The following is a 17850-nucleotide window of genomic DNA, read 5'->3' as shown; positions in this document are numbered from 1 at the left end:
CAAGGCCGGTCACTGCGCCTCCCAGAACAGGGAGACTTCTTTAGTGCTAATGGTATGGAGAGAGATGAGTCACTAACCTCTCACGTAGTCAGAGCTCCTCCTCTCCATCCCTTCTGGCAGAGGTCTACTTCACTCCCTCACTACCCACCTGCTCTCTTGCTGGGCCTCCCCACCCCCACCGCCTCTCCCTTCCAATATTTCTCATCCACTACAGCAAGGTCAGGTCTTCTTGGAGCAGAAGTCATATTATCTTACAACTCTGCTCCAACATTTGCAGCAGTTCTTTGTTACCTACATGGGAAGCAGGGCCCAGCATTTTGCAATGGGTCAGTAAATGTTTAGCATCTGCTTTTTAATGAGTGAGCTCTGAGCACCATGGGAGCTATACAACGAGCTCTATGTCTGGTTCTGGGAGCTGAAAACAGACATATGAAAAGTTAAATAAGAAGGCTTCAGTTCCCATCGCTTTCCAGTTCCCCAGTCCTGCATATTTGACCGCCAGCTCTCACACTCATCTTGTTTCAAACAGAACTTACTCTCTTCTCCCCCAATCCATGTTCTCTATAGAATAGCCTCACTATCCATGTTCTCAAGACAAGACAGATACAAGCCAGGAATATGGGGACACATGGGGTCCAGAGATTTGGGCTTTGTAGTGCCCATCAACATCAGTTATCTACTTTCTCACTTTCTTAGTAGTGCTTAGAAACATAAAAAGTATAAGCATAAAAAAAATAAACATGGCATCTACCCACTGTTGTGAGCAGATAACCTAGAGGAGGAGACCTAGAGTTTGCAGGAACAAACTGTCCAGCGTCAACTCATACACACAAACTGTGGCTCACAAACCTAAGTCTCCAGGTCCTCCCCCAATCATCCAGCACAGGAAAAATGGACCAAGACATCTCCATGTAGCCTCACAATTCTCTTGGACTTATCTTCTACCAAATCTCAATCAATTCAGACACTAGAACAACCACAATTTGTGGGCACTTTATCCTTATAGAGCACTCTCCCAAACATCCCAAACTCTTCACGCAATATCTTGTTGTGCTTTAACCCTCACAACAAAATCACACGGTGTGTTCTCATCACCTTCATTTTACAGATGAGAAAATCATGTTGAAGGAATTCATATTCTTTTGGTGCAACAGACATATGTTTAAATTCTAACATGTGTCAGAAATTAAGGGTGAACATGTATTCATGAAGATCTTGGCTAATAGTGACTTAACAACCTGAGGAGACAGAAACCTAAGTGAATAATTTCCACATAATATGGTGTAATAATATGGTGTAATTATATGGTATATACATAATTATGGTATTCTGATAACAGAATATGCAGAAGTTACACCAAACGTGGAAAAATAACACCATTCGGCCCAACCCACAGATTCACGGAGATTCCAGGGAAGGGGGGTGAGAAGGGAAGAAACATGTCAACTAAACTAGAACTTGAATGAGTTGTTGGCTCACTGATAGGGAAACCAGAATCTGAATTTGGGTTTGTCGGACTCTCCAATTCATGTTTTTCCCCATGCTGTGACATGGTAGGTTTTCAATGGATATTCATTGAGTGACAGAAGAAATGAAGGAATAAATGAATATATTATGCGTCCCTCTATGGAGAGAATGGCTGAAATATCAGTCCAAACAGTAACTCTGGCTTCCAGACGCCCACCTTCTGACCAGCTGAGCTAACCAGCTAATGCAGCTTAGGGAATTCCAGGAAGGCTCCCTGGTTACAGGTAAGGGGATTCTCAACATTGGACGCCCTAATTCACTGCTACCACCTCTCAGAATTGGTTGGTAGGTCCTAGAGTTGAGGACTCCCCACTTCTTTCTACTCCGCTGCCTCAAAAACCTCTTGTTGTGTCCTGGGCTTTGCAGACAGTGGGAAATAAACTACAATAAGTAAGACCAGAGTCCCAGCTGCCACAGCAAAGATTCCCTCAGAATCCCACACTAAACCCCTTTGGCTCCAGATAACTCTGTGTAAGGAAAACGGATCCTCATTCTCCTACGCCTACCTCCTCTGAAATTCGGTTTCGGAAGGAGGAGAGCCAGGATCTCCAAGACTGGAAGATCAGAGCGGTGCGCCCACATCCTCAAGCCATTCCATGGGGCTGCCTCTCTCCTCCCACGGCCGCCGCTCCACCGGGTGTGCGGAGCAGATGCCTCCGTGCCAGCAGCCCCAGTTCTGTACTTCCTGCTTCGCAGCCCAAACCTCTGCTTCTGTCCTCCTATGCTTGGCGTACACATGCAGTAAGCTTGGAGCCTGTGTGTGCCTCCATTTCACAATTTAAAAACCCCAAATAAGAGACAGGTGGCGGGATTCTCCCAGAGAATTAAAAGAAAGACGTCAAGCCCACGCCGCCGTCTGAATCTGGCTACCAGTGAGCATCCCAGGGGTGGGTGGCTGGGGCTAAGGCTATGATTTCAGTAGTAAAAATGCAGAATCTACCCAAACCATAAAAAGTTGTTTTTATTCCTTGGTCCCAAATATTTCTACTCAGAATTTCCTCTTGGCTCTTCCCAATTCTTGAGACAAGTCAGACTCATTTTGAACAATTAACGGAACCAGTTTGTGGAGACGTGTCATCTCAATAAAATCACAATGGTTTCTTGAAGGAAGGCAATATGAAATGGACCTTACAAAGTCGCAGACTCCTTGGTACCATTATTTGCATCAGTTTGGGGCTCAAGAATCTTCATTGCCTGCTTGGGAATTAAGATTTAATGAATCAACTTCATGGTGGATTAAGATGGGCTTGCAAATTTTGCCACTGGGGCAAAAAATCACTGTTATTTTCCTTTCCTCTAAGGAAGTAGGGTTCATCTCATACCCTGGGGGTCAGCAGACATGTTTCTGAAAAGGCCCAGATAGTAAAAAATTTTAGCTTTTGTGGGCCATAAGAATTCTGCTGCAACTATTCAACTCAGCTGAGGTACCACAAAGGAAGTCACAGGCAATATGTAAATATATGAGCATAGCTAGGTTTCAATAAAACTTTACAAAAGCAGGCCTGTTTGTTCTACCATCATCTAAGTAACCTCTAAAGATATCAGAACCAGCATTAAACATTTTCCAGGTGATCGGTATACAATATATCTGGAAACCAATGTGTCTCAAATCTAATCAGCTTGCAAATTCCGAAGCCTGAAATTCTGTATATTCAAACAAGCTCCCAGGTGATACTGATGCTGTCAGTGGATGTTGCTTTAATTAGCAAAGATCTATTTCGGGATTCTTCACAAAACCCAATAATGGGGTAGAACATAGGAACTGGTGGGTACCAGCAGCCCACCAATCAGTTCAGTTCAGTCGCTCAGTCGTGTCCAACTCTTTGCGACCCCATGGACAGCAGCACACCAGGCTTCCCTATCCGTCACCAACTCCCAGAGTTCACTCAAACTCAAGTCCATCGAGATGGTGATGCCATCCAACCATCTCATCCTCCATTGCCCCCTTCTCCTCCTGTCTTCAATCTTCCCCAGCATCAGGGTCTTTTCCAGTGAGTCAGTTCCTCTCATAAAGTGGCCAAAGTATTGGAGTTTCAGCTTTAGCATCAGTCCTTTCACTGAATATTCAGGAATGATTTCCTTTAGGATGGACTGGTTGAATCTCCTTGCAGTCCAAGGGACTCTCAAGAGTCTTCTCCAACACCACAGTTCAAAAGCATCAATTCTTTGGCACTCAGCTTTCTTTATAGTTAAACTCTCACATCCATACATGACTACTGGAAAACCCATGGCTTTGACTAGACGGACCTTTGTTGGCAAAGTAATGTCTCTGCTTTTTAACATGCTGTCTATGTTGGTCATAGCTTTTCTTCCGAGGAGCAAGTGTCTTAATTTCATGGCTGCAGTCACCATCTGCAGTGGTTTTGGAGCCCAAAAAAATAAGGTCTCTCACTATTTCCATTGTTTCCCCATCTATTTGTCATGAAGTGATGGGACCAGATGCCATGGTCTTAGTTTTCTGAATGTTGAGTTTTAAGCCAACTTTTTTACTCTCTTTCACTTTCATCAAGCCCACCGATATCCACTCAGTTTCTCTATTTTGTTTGTTCTCCAAACAAAATAATACATGGATAATACTATGCTAAATATTATGCCAAAGCCAAAATAACTGACAGATACTCAGACCATGACTAAGAGGGTCTCACAATCTTTTGGAATGGGAGTGGTGGGGGGGCATGCAAGTGGAACCTTATACACATAAAAAAGTAATCAATACAAGAGACAGTGTGAATGTCTTTTGTAAGACAATGAGACATCAGTGAAAAACCCTGACAAATGCTGTGAATGTCTAGCAGGAAGACCCCAATCCTTCTTATCCATCATAAAGTGAAGAATGAGGGGCTCTGTAATCCAGGAAGCAGGAATTTTGAGTAAGCTCGGGATCAAGAGGAAATTCAGTGAACGGTTCCAGCCAGAAACATAATATGATTCCTTCAGCCCACAATAGCAGAATAAAAGAGTTGATGTAATATGAGAAAATTATAGAGTATGGAAACAATGGAAATAAGATTCTGTATAGCAGCCCTTGATCAACTCTTAAATCTACTCTTAAAAGCTACAAAGACTAAAGCCAAAACAATAGGTTGAGATCTTAGAAAACACTAACTCAGAGTGTTTCATGCATATATATTTTGAGGTCCCCCGATATTTCCCCCTGAAGGCTTATTGTTATGACACCTTAAATCTGCTTCACTTCCCTCATAGCTCAGTTGGTAAAGAATCTGCCTGCAATACAGGAGACCCCAGTTCAATTCCTGGGTCAGGAAGATCCGCTGGAGAAGGGATAGGCTACCCACTCCAGTATTCTCTGGCTTCCCTCATGGCTTAGCTGGTAAAGAATCCTCCTGCAATGCGGGAGACCTGGGTTTGATCCCTGGGTTGGGAAGATCCCCTGGAGAAGGGAATGGCTAACCATTCTGGTATTCTAGCCTGGAGAATTCCAAGGAGGACTCGCAAAGAGCTGGACACGACTGAGCAACTATCAAAAAAATAAACGAAAATCTGGTTCAGAAATGCAACCACACTGAGCAAGAGGGGCATCGGAAATGAGCATCTCCCAAAGCAAAGCCATCCATCCTGCCTGGAGCATGTTCCACACAGATGCTGGATCTCAAGGATGGTATCCAGATGTCTCAACCCAGCCAGTGAGCAGGCTGGCACCTCCCTCCTTTGCAACTCTATCTTTCACCACTCCTCCTCCCCAACCCTCTGCTCCTGGGTGATGGCTATTTCCTTCTTCCCCTCCACCTGCATGCTCAGTTCCATCCCTGTTTCCTGGTCATTCTGCATCCTTGTTGTCTAGGTCTGCTCCATCAATAATGAGTGACCCACACCTTTTTCTGTGTATCGAATGTCTGCCTGGCCTCCAAGCTCCACCCCCTCCAGAGTCAAGGCATTTATCCTCTGACCCGCCCAGCCATAATTGCTGCTCTCCTTCCTTCAACCTTTCATCACTCTCTCAACACATCCTCACCTGCTTGCAGTGAATTCTCTTCTGCGTTACTTCTCTCTGTTGTTAGCCATGAGCAGCTTAGGCTGGGTTATTTCTCATTTATACTTGAATCATTCCAAATCTCTTCCAGAGTCGCTTACATATCACAGTGGCTCAGTAAACAGTGTTATTATTTTATCAAGTAAAAATACTATGCAAAGTACTTGGATCCCATGAGGAAAAAAAAAAAAAAAAAAGGAGCATGTTGTCTAGCCCACCAGTTCTTTTTCAGATCACTGCAGTCTGCTCTCAGGTTCTGCTTTTCAGAATGTTTTTGGAGCCTGGTTCATCGGGAAATGTCTGAGTCAACTTGCCCACCTCCGGCGCATCTCACCCCACCCCACCCCCATCTCTGTACAGGGCTAGCCTCCTCCATGTCTATCGGGCTCCCCGCTGTCATGCAGTCACACACCCTCCATAGTTGTGGCTCCCTGATTAGATGCTGACCAAGATCTTGCCTTCTCTAAAATGATCCAGGCACAGTCCGGTTCCCAAATCTCCGACCCTCAGGTTTATTGCAGCAACACAATTAAAGAGTGTCATTTATCCCAACCGTAACCCATTCTGTGACTAAGCAGGCATCTCCAGGGTTTGCTCCTGTCACGGCCCCAACTTCCACCCACCCCACGCCTCCAGCACCCCCCATGCCATCTTCATGCCTCAGCACCCATGTCCCCCAGGACACATGAAACCAGGACTTCCCATCAGAGATGCTCATGAGAAACAGACCACTCTCAATGAGAAAAGGACGGCCTGCAGCTCGTGAAGGAGAGTCAAGCTACAGTTGGAAATACAAGCTTTTCCTTTAAAGGAGAAAGTAACTTTGGCAGCAGTGCTCTTCCAAGCTGCCCTCCAACAGTGTTGAAAGGACCATTTTGGGAGAGAGGGAAAGGGAGAAAGTGCGAGTGACAAATGGAAGCAGAAAATAGCCAAAGAGAGGGAGACAAAGGGAGAGGAGGCAGGACCGCAGGGAGAAGGCACAGGGGAGGAGCGGGGAGGCAGAGCAAGAGGATGGGGGTCAAAACAGGAGAAAAGGAGAAGGGTGCAGGGGCGGTGGTGGAGGGGCGGGGAAGGAGGGGAGGGCAGGCCGGCACCCCTGGGTCTCACAAACAGGGGCCCCCAGGTCTGTGGGAGTCCCGCCTGTCTCCCGCGGGAGCTCTGCCATCCAGAAGAGGACAGGCTCTCCACTAGCCTATTAGAGGCACTCAGCGCTGAGAAGTCTATGCCAGATCCCCTTGGCCCAATACAGACAACTGAACAGAATTCAGGGAATCTATCTCCAAAGGCACTTGTTGATCTTCTGCGCTGAGCCTTCATTAGAGATGCAAGATCTTTGAAGAGTCGGTGAGCAAACACCCAGAGTTTCTATTAATAACGCTCCTTTTCCCTCACAAGTGTTCCGGTTTAGATGCTAAATACTTGTTCTTACTAGGAGACACAGGAAGCTGAAACTTATTGAATCTTTAAACAGGTTGAAATACTTAGTCTCATCATTTTGAGAAAAGGAGGAAGTCTGCACTGGTCACCAGAAGAGACCAGCAGGGTTGAATGAATCCAAAGTCCTTGAGATAATTCTCGGCACAATACTATGATGGGAAGAGTGGGGAAGCACACAGACAAGGTGCTCAAGCCAAAGCTATTTATAGCACATCTTGGATATTGAAATAATAATTTCTAGAAATAGTCATTAAGATTGGGTGGCAGGGGAAGAAAAGACCACAATGATGAGTACTTTTACCCTTCTGAGAGGTAAAATGGAATGAATCACAGATAAATAATGTTTGAGGAGTCAAATGGAACACAGAAACTCTGCAATCACCTCTGGTTAGTGGTTAAATGCAGCTGTGGATTATTCATTCTGAAATGTACACCATGAAGGCTCAAGTTAAAGACCACTTAGCTCTCCAGTATGAAGAATCTATTGGAAGGAGGAAAGGAAGGAATGAAGGATGGAAGGGAATTGGTTTCAGGGCAATCTATGGGAGGAAAGGGACCCAAGTTATTTTGTCACCACAAGTAGGCTAAGGAATAATGGGGGAAGGTGGGCAGTTTCCTAGACAATAAACAGAAAGGAATGTGTAATCCCAGGAGCATTGTTAGTGAGAAGAAATCTCCTGGGGAATGTGAGGAAACAGTACTTTACCCTCCTGACCTTCATCCTTTATCCCAAGGATTCTCCACATTATTTACTCAATAGTGCATTCATTCAACAAGTGTCATAGAAGCTGCGAGTTAGATGTAAGTCTAAGTCAAGGCACTGGGTCCTCAGTGAGCATCTTCCACGTGCCAGAAGCCACACTAGATGCTAGGGATACAGGCATGAAGGAGATGTTCTCTGCCTTTGGTGACCTATGGACTGAGAGGGTCTCAGGTGCATGAAATTACTACACACCTAGTTTAGTTGGTAGGATTTAAGTCTGCTAACAGATGACCTGAGAAGTCTCCTTCAGACCAAAATTCACCTACAGCTGACCACCTGGACCTGTGCTAGTGCTTTTGGTCTCCTCATGACGCTTTGCAGTATATCATGCTTCTTTTTTTACTTTGAGACCAGGAGCTAAGTGGCCCACTTATCTGCAATTAGCATCCCTGGCTAGGTTTTCTTGTACTTTTAAATTTCCCAGACCTTATTGTAGGGCTCTGGTTCTCTTATCCTGGTTTTAATAGTTCTATTAAGTTTTTTTTTTTTTCCCTGAACCACATCAAATTATTGCTGGAAGCAGGAAATTGATTTAATTTTTTTCTAAATGGAATTGTACTATTAGAAGAGACCTAGACTGATCCAGGAAACCCAGAGATTCTGGTGGGTCCTGTAAAAACAGGGGAGACCTAGAGATCCTGGGTCACTCAGAGCTGGGGGTCCAGGATGCCCTAGGATGAACATTTACTCTGGGTTGGCCACAACCGGATCCTTGAAGTGCAAAGAGGAAATGGACATTCAACACCAGGTTCTAGGATACAGGGCTTCCCAGGTGGCTCAGTGGCAAAGAATTCACCTGCCAGTGTAGGAAGTGTGGGTTCAATCCCTGGTCCAAAGATCTCCTGGAGAAGGAAATGGCAACCCACTCCAGTATTCTTGCCTGGAAAACCCCATGAACAGAGGTGTCCAGTGGGCTACAGTCCATGGAGTCACAAAAGAGTCAGACACAACTTAGCAACTGAACAACAAGGACAGAACCCAAGGTTCGCCCGTCTCCATGACACCGACCAGGGTAAGTGAGGGGCTCGGGGGGTGCCACAGTCACCCCCAGTCTCCTGTGGTTACACAGCATCAGTGACCAGCCCTACTTACATCCATGGGTGCAGAGCATTCTCTGAGGGACAGGATCCTCAGGAAGGGCTGGCCTCTGCTTCTCTTCAATTATTGCAGCTTCTTTGCATCAAGTCACAGCCTTGGAACTTTCTAGAGCATTGAACCCCCGACCAGTTGTGGATCTCCTTTTAGGAAGGGGGAGAAAAGGGGAAGCAATGCTTTGTTACAAACTTTTTCTTCATTCACATTTTCTTTCCTGCTTGACATGTCTGTCCACCACTATTAAACAGAAACCTCCCAGCGGCCCCAGGCTCTGAAGGAATTTGACAGATCCTCAGAGATTTTGTTTATAGGGGTTACACAATTGATATTTATCAATTTAGAAATTAAAAACTGTGAATTTTAAATTTATACTTATTTCATTAAAATATAATTGTATGTTAATACATATAATAATTTTTTATAAAAATTTTTCAGAAAAATTTTAGTGAGATTTCAAAAAAATTTCAAAAAAATACTTAGTGAGAAGACTAACACTGTTTAATATTTTTAAAATCTCTTTGATATCTAACTTAATCAAATAGATCCTCTTATCTGCTTCTAGATTCAGTTTGTTACAATAATAACGCAAGTTGTTTAACCTCTGGAAAGCTCCACCATACACCTGTGGGAGAATAAGAGTGAAAAAAAAGCAAATCCTAATGTTATTTTGAGAATAGTTTTGATCTCTGTGGATCCCCTAAAATGGTCTCACAAACTTGCAGGGACCCCCAGAGCTCCCTGGAATAACTGCTCAATATTCCACTTCAGACTATTAGTCCCTTCTTCAGGTACAGCTAGTTATCAGTTGACTGAGTAATTTTCTAGAACCAGCCTACATGTATGTAAAACTATATGGATGTACAGTGTTTTTAATTTAAAAAATCAAGGTTTAGTGTCCTGTACATTTCACTTTGGGCTTTCTGTTTACATGTTGGGGGTAGTTGCATTTTTTTTTCATTTATCTTTATCAGTTGGAGGCCAATTACTTTGCAATATGGTAGTGGGTCCTGTCATACACTGACATGAATCAGCCATGGATTTACATGTATTCCCCATCCCGATCCCCCCTCCCACCTCCCTCTCTACCCAATCCCTCTGAGTCTTCCCAGCGCACCAGGCCAGAGCACTTGTCTCGTGCATCCAACCTGGGCTGGTGATCTGTTTCACTATAGATAATATACATGTTTCAATGCTGTTCTCTCAAAACATCCCACCCTCGCCTTCTCCCACAGAGTCCAAAAGTCTGTTCTGTACATCTGTGTCTCTTTTTCTGTTTTGCATATAGGGTTATCGTTATCATCTTTCTAAATTCCATATATATGTGTTAGTATGCTGTAATGTTCTTTATCTTTCTGGCTTACTTCACTCTATAATAGCTCCAGTTTCATCCATCTCATTAGAACTGATTCAAATGAATTCTTTTTAATGGCTGAGTAATATTCCATGGTGTATATGTACCACAGCTTCCTTATCCATTCGTCTGCTCATGGGCATCTAGGTTGCTTCCGTGTCCTGGCTATTATAAACAGTGCTGCGGTGAACATTGGGGTGCACGTGTCTCTTTCAGATCTGGTTTCCTTACTGTGTATGCCCAGAAGTGGGATTGCTGGGTCATATGGCAGTTCTATTTCCAGTTTTTTAAGGAATCTCCACACTCTTCTCCATAGCGGCAGTACTAGTTTGCATGCCCACCAACAGTGTAAGAGGGTTCCCTTTTCTCCACACCCTCTCCAGCATTTATTGCTTATAGACTTTTGGATAGCAGCCATCCTGACTGGCGTGTAATGGTACCTCATTGTGGTTTTGATTTGCATTTCTCTGATAATGAGTGATGTTGAGCATCTTTTCATGTGTTTGTTAGCCATCTGTATGTCTTCTTTGGAGAAATGTCTGTTTAGTTCTTTGGTCCATTTTTTGATTGGGTCATTTATTTTTCTGGAATTGAGCTGCAGGAGTTGCTTGTATATTTTTGAGATTAGTCCTTTGTTGCTTCATTTGCTATTATTTTCTCCCAATCTGAGGGCTGTCTTTTCACCTTGCTTACAGTTTCCTTTGTTGTGCAAAAGCTTTTAAGTTTAATTAGGTCCCACTTGTTTATTTTTGTTTTTATTTCCAATATTCTGGGAAGTGGGTCATAGAGGATCCTGCTGTGATTTATGTCAGAGAGTGTTTTGCCCATGTTCTCCTCTAGGAGTTTTATAGTTTCTGGTCTTACATTTAGATCTTTAATCCATTTTGAGTTTATTCTTGTGTATGGTGTTAGAAAGTGTTCTAGTTTCATTCTTTTATAAGTGTTGACCAGTTTTCCCAGCACCACTTGTTAAAGAGGTTGTCTTTTTTCCATTGTATATCCTTGCCTCCTTTGTCGAAGATAAGGTGTTCATAGGTTCATGGATTTATCTCTGGGCTTTCTATTCTGTTCCATTGATCTATATTTCTGTCTTTGTGCCAGTACCATACTGTCTTGATGACTGTGGCTTTGTAGTAGAGCCTGAAGTCAGGCAGGTTGATTCCTCCAGTTCCATTCTTCTTTCTCAAGATTACTTTTGCTATTTGAGGTTTTTTGTATTTCCATACAAATTGTGAAATTATTTGTTTTAGTTCTGTGAAAAATACTGTTGGTAGCTTAATAGGGATTGCATTGAATCTATAGATTGCTTTGGGTAGAATAGCCATTTTGACAATATTGATTCTTCCAATCCATGAACACAGCATGTTTCTCCATCTGTTTGTGTCCTCTTTGATATTTTAGCATATGTAGTTATGTCATTCCTTTCTAAAGATTTGTTGTTTTCCACTGAATGGATATAACCATATATAACTACATAAGTGCTGCGGTTTCCAAGTGAGTTGATGAACAGCTACCAGAAGTTGGCAGCTTCTTCACTGAAAGATCTAGAACTTAAAGGGAATAAAGTGGCCACACAGATCAAGAATGCATGTCACATATGTTAGAATAGCTTTCCTGCAGCTTCTAGTTTCCCAGAAAGACATGCAGCTGAAGCCTTCAAAATTTGAGAAAATATTCAAACTCTTGCTCTACTACTGTCCTTTTCTAGTTGGGGTTTGTCTCACTATTTCAGAAGAAACTTGTACTAACATCTCTGCACCTACCTGTACAGGAATGTTTACAAACATCAACCTCTCAAAGCATACTCACTGTCATCACTGTCAGGTCATCATGGGGGAAGCGCCAAGTGTCCCCAGGTATTTTATTTTATTTTATTTGGCCACACCATGCAGCATGTGAGATCTTAGTTTCCTGACCAGGAATCAAACCTAAGCCTCCTGCAGTGGAATCACAGAGTCTCAACCACTGGACCTCCAGGGAAGTCCCCCAAACAATCTTTCTGGAAACTAGTTCCCTGTGGCACTAAAGTGGCAAAGGCTAACCCTGTTAGATCACAATTTTCCTGACACAGAAAATGCATCACCTAAAGGAAGCCCTCACCTCATATGGCTAATTTGGTCTAATTACATTGAAGGATTCAAAGGCTAAAATGTATGCAGACAGGAGTTTACTAACCCAATATTGTAAAAACATAAAATTAAAATTCTTCAGAAGATCACCCCTCAGCTACATGCAAAGGAGAATAGCAGGATACCAAAACCAATATATTATTAGTTTTGGATTATTTACCTTATTTTAAGGTAAAATGCCTTATTATAAGGTAAGATTATTTACCTTATTTTATTAGTATTTGATTAGATCAATACTAAAATTAATTGGTTGTTTCCATTTATAGATTATTGTTTTTTAAATAGATTAATAATTTAATATCATCTTAGCCAATAGTATTTCTAGCTCCTAGTATATAGCAGGGACTTCAAGTGTTATAGATGAAGAAATTGTGTTCCTTGGCCTTGATGAAGAAGATATAGTGGACATTATAAGATCTGATACATATATAACTATATATATATATATTTGTGTTGGTGACATAATAAGATAGAAAAGAACAAGATGCTAAAAGAAGGAGAAATCAAGACAGTGGAGTGTTCAGGGAAGACTTGAAGGAGGAAGGAGTCATCATTTGAACTGACTCGAAATATAACTAGGATTTTGTAAAAAAATAAAAAGTAAAAAGTAAAAAGCCTAAGAAAAAGGAACAATTTGAAAATGCAAGTTATGTGGCTGGAGGACAGGAACAGCACAATAATTGAAGCTAGAGCTGGAAGATGGCTGAGGCTATAGATGCTAACAAGAGGTGAGCATGTGTGACCCAGAAAGAGTTTTGGAAGAGAGGGATGGCAGGGTGAGGGAGGCTCTATCCGGCTTAACCTGGCATGTGGGGTGCTTTATAGGGGATAGCGGAACAGAGTGGCCAATGGGAGCCTGACCTAGAACAATGATATCAGGAAGGGGAAAGAAATAATATGGAGGAATGGTAATAATCACAATAAGAGGACTGAGCATCAGTCAGCAACTAGTTACAGCAGGAAGAAGGAAGGAGTCAAGGACTCCTGCACATGTCCAGTCTGCAGGTGACCAAGAGCACATCACTACATGTAATGAAACCTGGGAAAACTGGAAGAGGACTTGGTTCAAAAGGGATGATTGTGAGTTTCAGTTTGAACATAAAGAATTTTATTTCCTTTCCATAGAAACAGGCAAATACATCAAGCAGAAGAGTCGAAATCTGGGTCCAGCATTTGAGAGTTTGATTCCATCAACAGATGAGTGGATAAAGAACATATGTATATAAGCAGAATGGAATGATGTAGTAGACAGCATCACTGACTCAATAGACATGAATCTGAGCAAACTCCAGGAGATAGTGAAGGACAGAGAAGCCTGGTGTGCTGCACCCATGGGGTGGCAAAGAGTTGAGCAACAACAAGAATGGAATACTAACACTGTGTTCAGTCATTAAAAAAAATTTTTTTGCCATTTGCAGCAACATAGACATACTTGGAGAGCATTAAGTGAATTGTCGGACAGAGAAAGACAAATACTGCAAGGTGTCGCTTGTATGTGGAATCTAAAAAGTGAAACTAGTGAACATAAGAAAAAAGCAGACTCACAGGTATAGAGAACAAACTTGTAATTACTGGTGGGGAGGACATAGGGGCCGGGGATTAAGAGGTACAAATTATTAGGTATAAAATAATCTGGGCCTCCCAGATGGCTTAGTGGTAAAGAATTCACCTGCCAATGCAAGAAACAAGAGATTGATCCCTGCGTCAGGAAGATACACTGGAGAAGGAAATGGCAACCCACTCCAGTACTCTTGCCTGGGAAATCCCATGGATGGAGGAGCCTGGTGGGCTACAGTCCATGGGTTGCAAAAGAATCGGAAATGGCTGAGCAACTAAACAATAACATAAAATAAGCTACAGGGATATACTGTATAACATGGGAAATATTGCCAATATTTTTATAATAACTATAAATGGACCATAATATTTAAAGATTGTGAATTACTATTGTATACCTATAACTTGTACAATATTGTGCATCATCTAGACCTCAGTTTAAATAAACAAATGAGAGAGTTTGATGTTATAGGTTCATATTTGAACATCAAGTACATAAAGGCAATAATGGAAGTCTGAGGCAGATGGAATGGTCTGGGAAGGAGGAAGAGAAGAAAACTGAAGACAGAGCCCTGGGGCTCATCTGCACTGAGATGGAAGAGTGCCTCCCCTACCGCCCTCCAGTAACAGTCAAGGCGACTTGACCAACAGCTCCTCTTCACAAAACATCAGGGCTCCCTGATCTAACCCAGCTCCCCTAGTTCACAGATAAGGAAAACCCAGGCCCAGATGGTTAACTGATGTATCCAAAGCCTCACAGATGCTTGTCAGCAAGACTGAGACAAGATGGACTAAGTGACTGTTAGGAATCAATCTCGCCTTACCACTGGATAGTTGTGTGCACACCACCCAACACGCTTGGATTCAGAGAGCCTGGGAGCAAACCAGAAGCTTCGTCCACCTCTGCCCCCCAGTCCACTCTGCAATGGTGCCCTACCACATAATCAGCGCAGGGCTCAGACCACCTCTGACTCATCTTGTTGTCTCCATCGCACCACTGTCTCTGCCGCCAGCATCATCACAGCATAGAAAAACCAGATTATTTTCCTCCTCTGCATATGCACATGACCACAGACTCTGGAGTTGTAAGAACTAAAGAATTCATCTAGTATTAGCATAACCTCTGTGCAAACAGACCGGAAGTGGTTCAATACCAGAGACCAGTCAGTAGTAGACCCCTGATGAAAATTCCAAACTCTTTTTCTTTCCATTACACTACCAACCTTAAGTGCAAGAGACTTATTTTTTAAATATTCATTTGTTTCTTTGGCTGCACCAGATCCTAGTTGAGGCACATGAACCTTTAGTTGCATCATGTGGGATCTAGCTCCCTGGCCAAGGATCAAACCCAGGCCCCCAGCATTGGGAGCATAGTCTTAGCCACTGGAGCACCAAGGAAGTCTCAAGAGACTTATTTTTAAGACAAATTTCTTGTCTCCAATCTCTTGAAGTGTGTCCTATGTAACCATTTCCCCTCAAGATGCTTCTTTAAAAATAGAAAGAGAGCTCCATGATCCAAAAGTTTGTTAAGTGTTATAAGCCACATCTCTCTCAGAAGGTCAAAATGCTCATTTCCATATTATAGACCTTGGGACATCCTTGCAGTAAACAAACCTGCTTAATTCTCTAAGAATAGTTCCCAAACTTATTACGCCACAGAACTCTGACCCTTGCCCTCCCCTATTGTTTTCTATTTAAAAACCCACAAGTTTCCAAGGATTGTACTTTGGGAAGTACCACATTTGTCCAATTAGCAAGATTTCCTTCGTTAGGTCCCGACAGAAGTGCCCATCCTGAGAGGTTCTCCCTGTGGGAACCCAGCTGGGGAGGGATGAGAGACAGAGAAGGAAAAGGAAGCAACCACATGAGCCCAGCCTCGTCCAGGGCCATCCGCTCTGCCGACATCAAAGGGCATCTGAAAAACGTGGACTCAGGATCCTGGTTAGGAGCTTAAGGCAGTTTTCTCCGGCCTGAAGTTCTTGTGGGAAGATGGGTCTCTAGGTTCTCATACACACCACATCAAGCACATCAGGCGCTTCTACCCCACCACTAGTAGCAGTGGTGTCTCACTGGTGTCCTTCAGGTCACCCACGGCAGCCCCACCTTGTCCTGCCTCCTTCTGCCATCCTTGTCCAAACCTGGTCACTGCACACCTAGAGGACTGAGGAGAGCCTTTGGATGACTCTCCCTGGCTTAACTTCTCCCCTGCGATTTCCCTGACATGCTGCAGTCACATTAATCTTAAACAACACTGCACTTGCTATAAGATAAAAGAAAATGTTCAGAATTCCACAACATCTGAAGCTCCCCTTGATGTAATAAAACACATCTATGCGACGCTCTTTCCTCCATGCTCCCCAGCACAAATTCCCACCATCCCAGGCTCGCGTCCCCACTGTTCCAAGCCAGCTGATCCTAAGCAGTCTGACGGCCAAGCCTCTGCTTTCCCTGTTCTTTGCTTCCTGTCTGTCTAATTCCATCCAATTCTTACTGCACTTCTAGCATCCAGCTCCAGTCCCCTTGCAATACAACCCCTTCCCTGCGTTTCAGTGTTTGCAGACACTGAGCAGCTAGCCGCACATTTCCTTTACTGTTTCCTGAATTTTCTAGCTGATAATAAACTCAGGAAGAGAAAAGACTGTGCCTTATGACATTCAAGTCACTTAGTCAGTACTCAAAAAATTTTTTTTGCTTAATAAAGGAATAAATCCATGTTGATCTCAGAAGCACGAGTTAAGCAGAACTCCTGGAAAATGCCTACAACACTGTAGGAAAATGAGCCCCTTTCTGGGCCTCAAAGGCATTTACACTTTTCTATTGATCTTAGTTTTAGGAAAGGAGAAGAAGATTGATTCTATCTCATCATGGGGCACCTGGCGAGTTTTCATTCTTTTTTTTTTATAGACAGAGCTATGCTTTCTGCCCCTTCTCATAGGCTCCTTGCCATGTTGGCCTCCAGGAGAGAGTCTAGACTGAGTACATTAAGTGATATTTAAACATGTATCTCTAAATTTTCCAAGGGTCTGGCCAAAAGAATGTTCTTTCCAAGAACATATTCTCTATTGACAATTGTTCCTTCTTTCATTCATTCTTTGAATTTAGTGAGTCCTTGAGATACAAGGATGGATAAAAAACAATCATGGGCCATGAAGTACCCACAGTCAAATGCAGTTTTACTCTAAATGGAGGCAAAGGAACGCCTGCAACAGAATCAGTCACCTGAGGGAGGTTGCTAAAAACACAGGTTCCCTGGACACCGTGCAGAAAATGTTTCATCTATCAAGTATGAAGGGCTTCCGCAGTGGCTCAGTGGTAAAGAATCTGCCTGCAATGCAGGAGATGCAGGTTCAATCCCTGGGTCAGGAAGGCATGGCCACCCACTCCAGTATTCTCACCTGGAGAATACCATGGACAGAGGAGTCCAGCGAGCTACATAGTCCATAGAGTCACACAGAGTCAGACACAACTGAAGGGACTTAGCATGCATGTATCTCAAGTTTTGAGTGGAGCCTGGGCTCTGCATTTTTAGGAAGCACTGCAGATGATTCTGATGCATACTGAAGTTTGAGGCTCACTGGCTCAACAGAAAAAACAAGGGTATCAGGAGATAACCATAAAACAGGGATGCCTACTTGCAAAGAAAGTGAGCTCCACAGGTTCAAGAAGAGTAACCAAGTAGTGGTAAAAAGTGAGGCGCATCAGTGAGAAAGACCTTGGTTCCAATTCTTATTCTGCTACTTATTAGTATTTGCTATGTGAGTGAGCCTCTCTGAGTGTCTTGTGTTCTCATATATAACATAGGAAAGATACCCACTTCACACAATTACAAGGTTTCAATGAGATAATGTATATAAAGTGCTTAATATAAATCTTGGTATAAAATAAGCACACTCACTGCTAAGTTGTCATAATGTTTTTGATTATTAGTAAAATTTAAAGAGGACAGATCAGAAAGGCTTTCCTGGAAAAAAAAAAATGTAGCTTGAATTTACTTTTAGAG

At 43.0% G+C, this 17850-nt stretch overlaps 1 protein-coding gene across 5 annotated transcripts in view; it reads right to left on the bottom strand.

Moving 5' to 3' along the window:
- The window catches only part of DDR2 (discoidin domain receptor tyrosine kinase 2), a 171658-nt gene that overhangs the window by 136018 nt on the left and 17790 nt on the right, over nt 1–17850 (bottom strand). For 4 of the 5 annotated variants that reach the window (XM_070467704.1, XM_070467702.1, XM_070467700.1 and 1 more), the window contains one exon: nt 8811–8956. The exons of the other annotated variant lie outside the window; for it this stretch is intronic. In XM_070467704.1, the coding sequence (XP_070323805.1) occupies nt 8811–8816 (6 nt within the window). In that variant the 5' untranslated portion in view covers nt 8817–8956. The remainder of the gene's footprint in view (nt 1–8810; nt 8957–17850) is intronic. 5 annotated transcript variants of the gene reach the window in all.

The sequence above is a fragment of the Odocoileus virginianus genome, chromosome 5, assembly GCF_023699985.2.
Source record: "Odocoileus virginianus isolate 20LAN1187 ecotype Illinois chromosome 5, Ovbor_1.2, whole genome shotgun sequence".
NCBI lineage: Eukaryota > Metazoa > Chordata > Mammalia > Artiodactyla > Cervidae > Odocoileus > Odocoileus virginianus.
The sequence above is the reverse complement of the archived record's forward strand: the minus strand, read 5'-3'. Positions and strand labels throughout refer to the sequence as shown.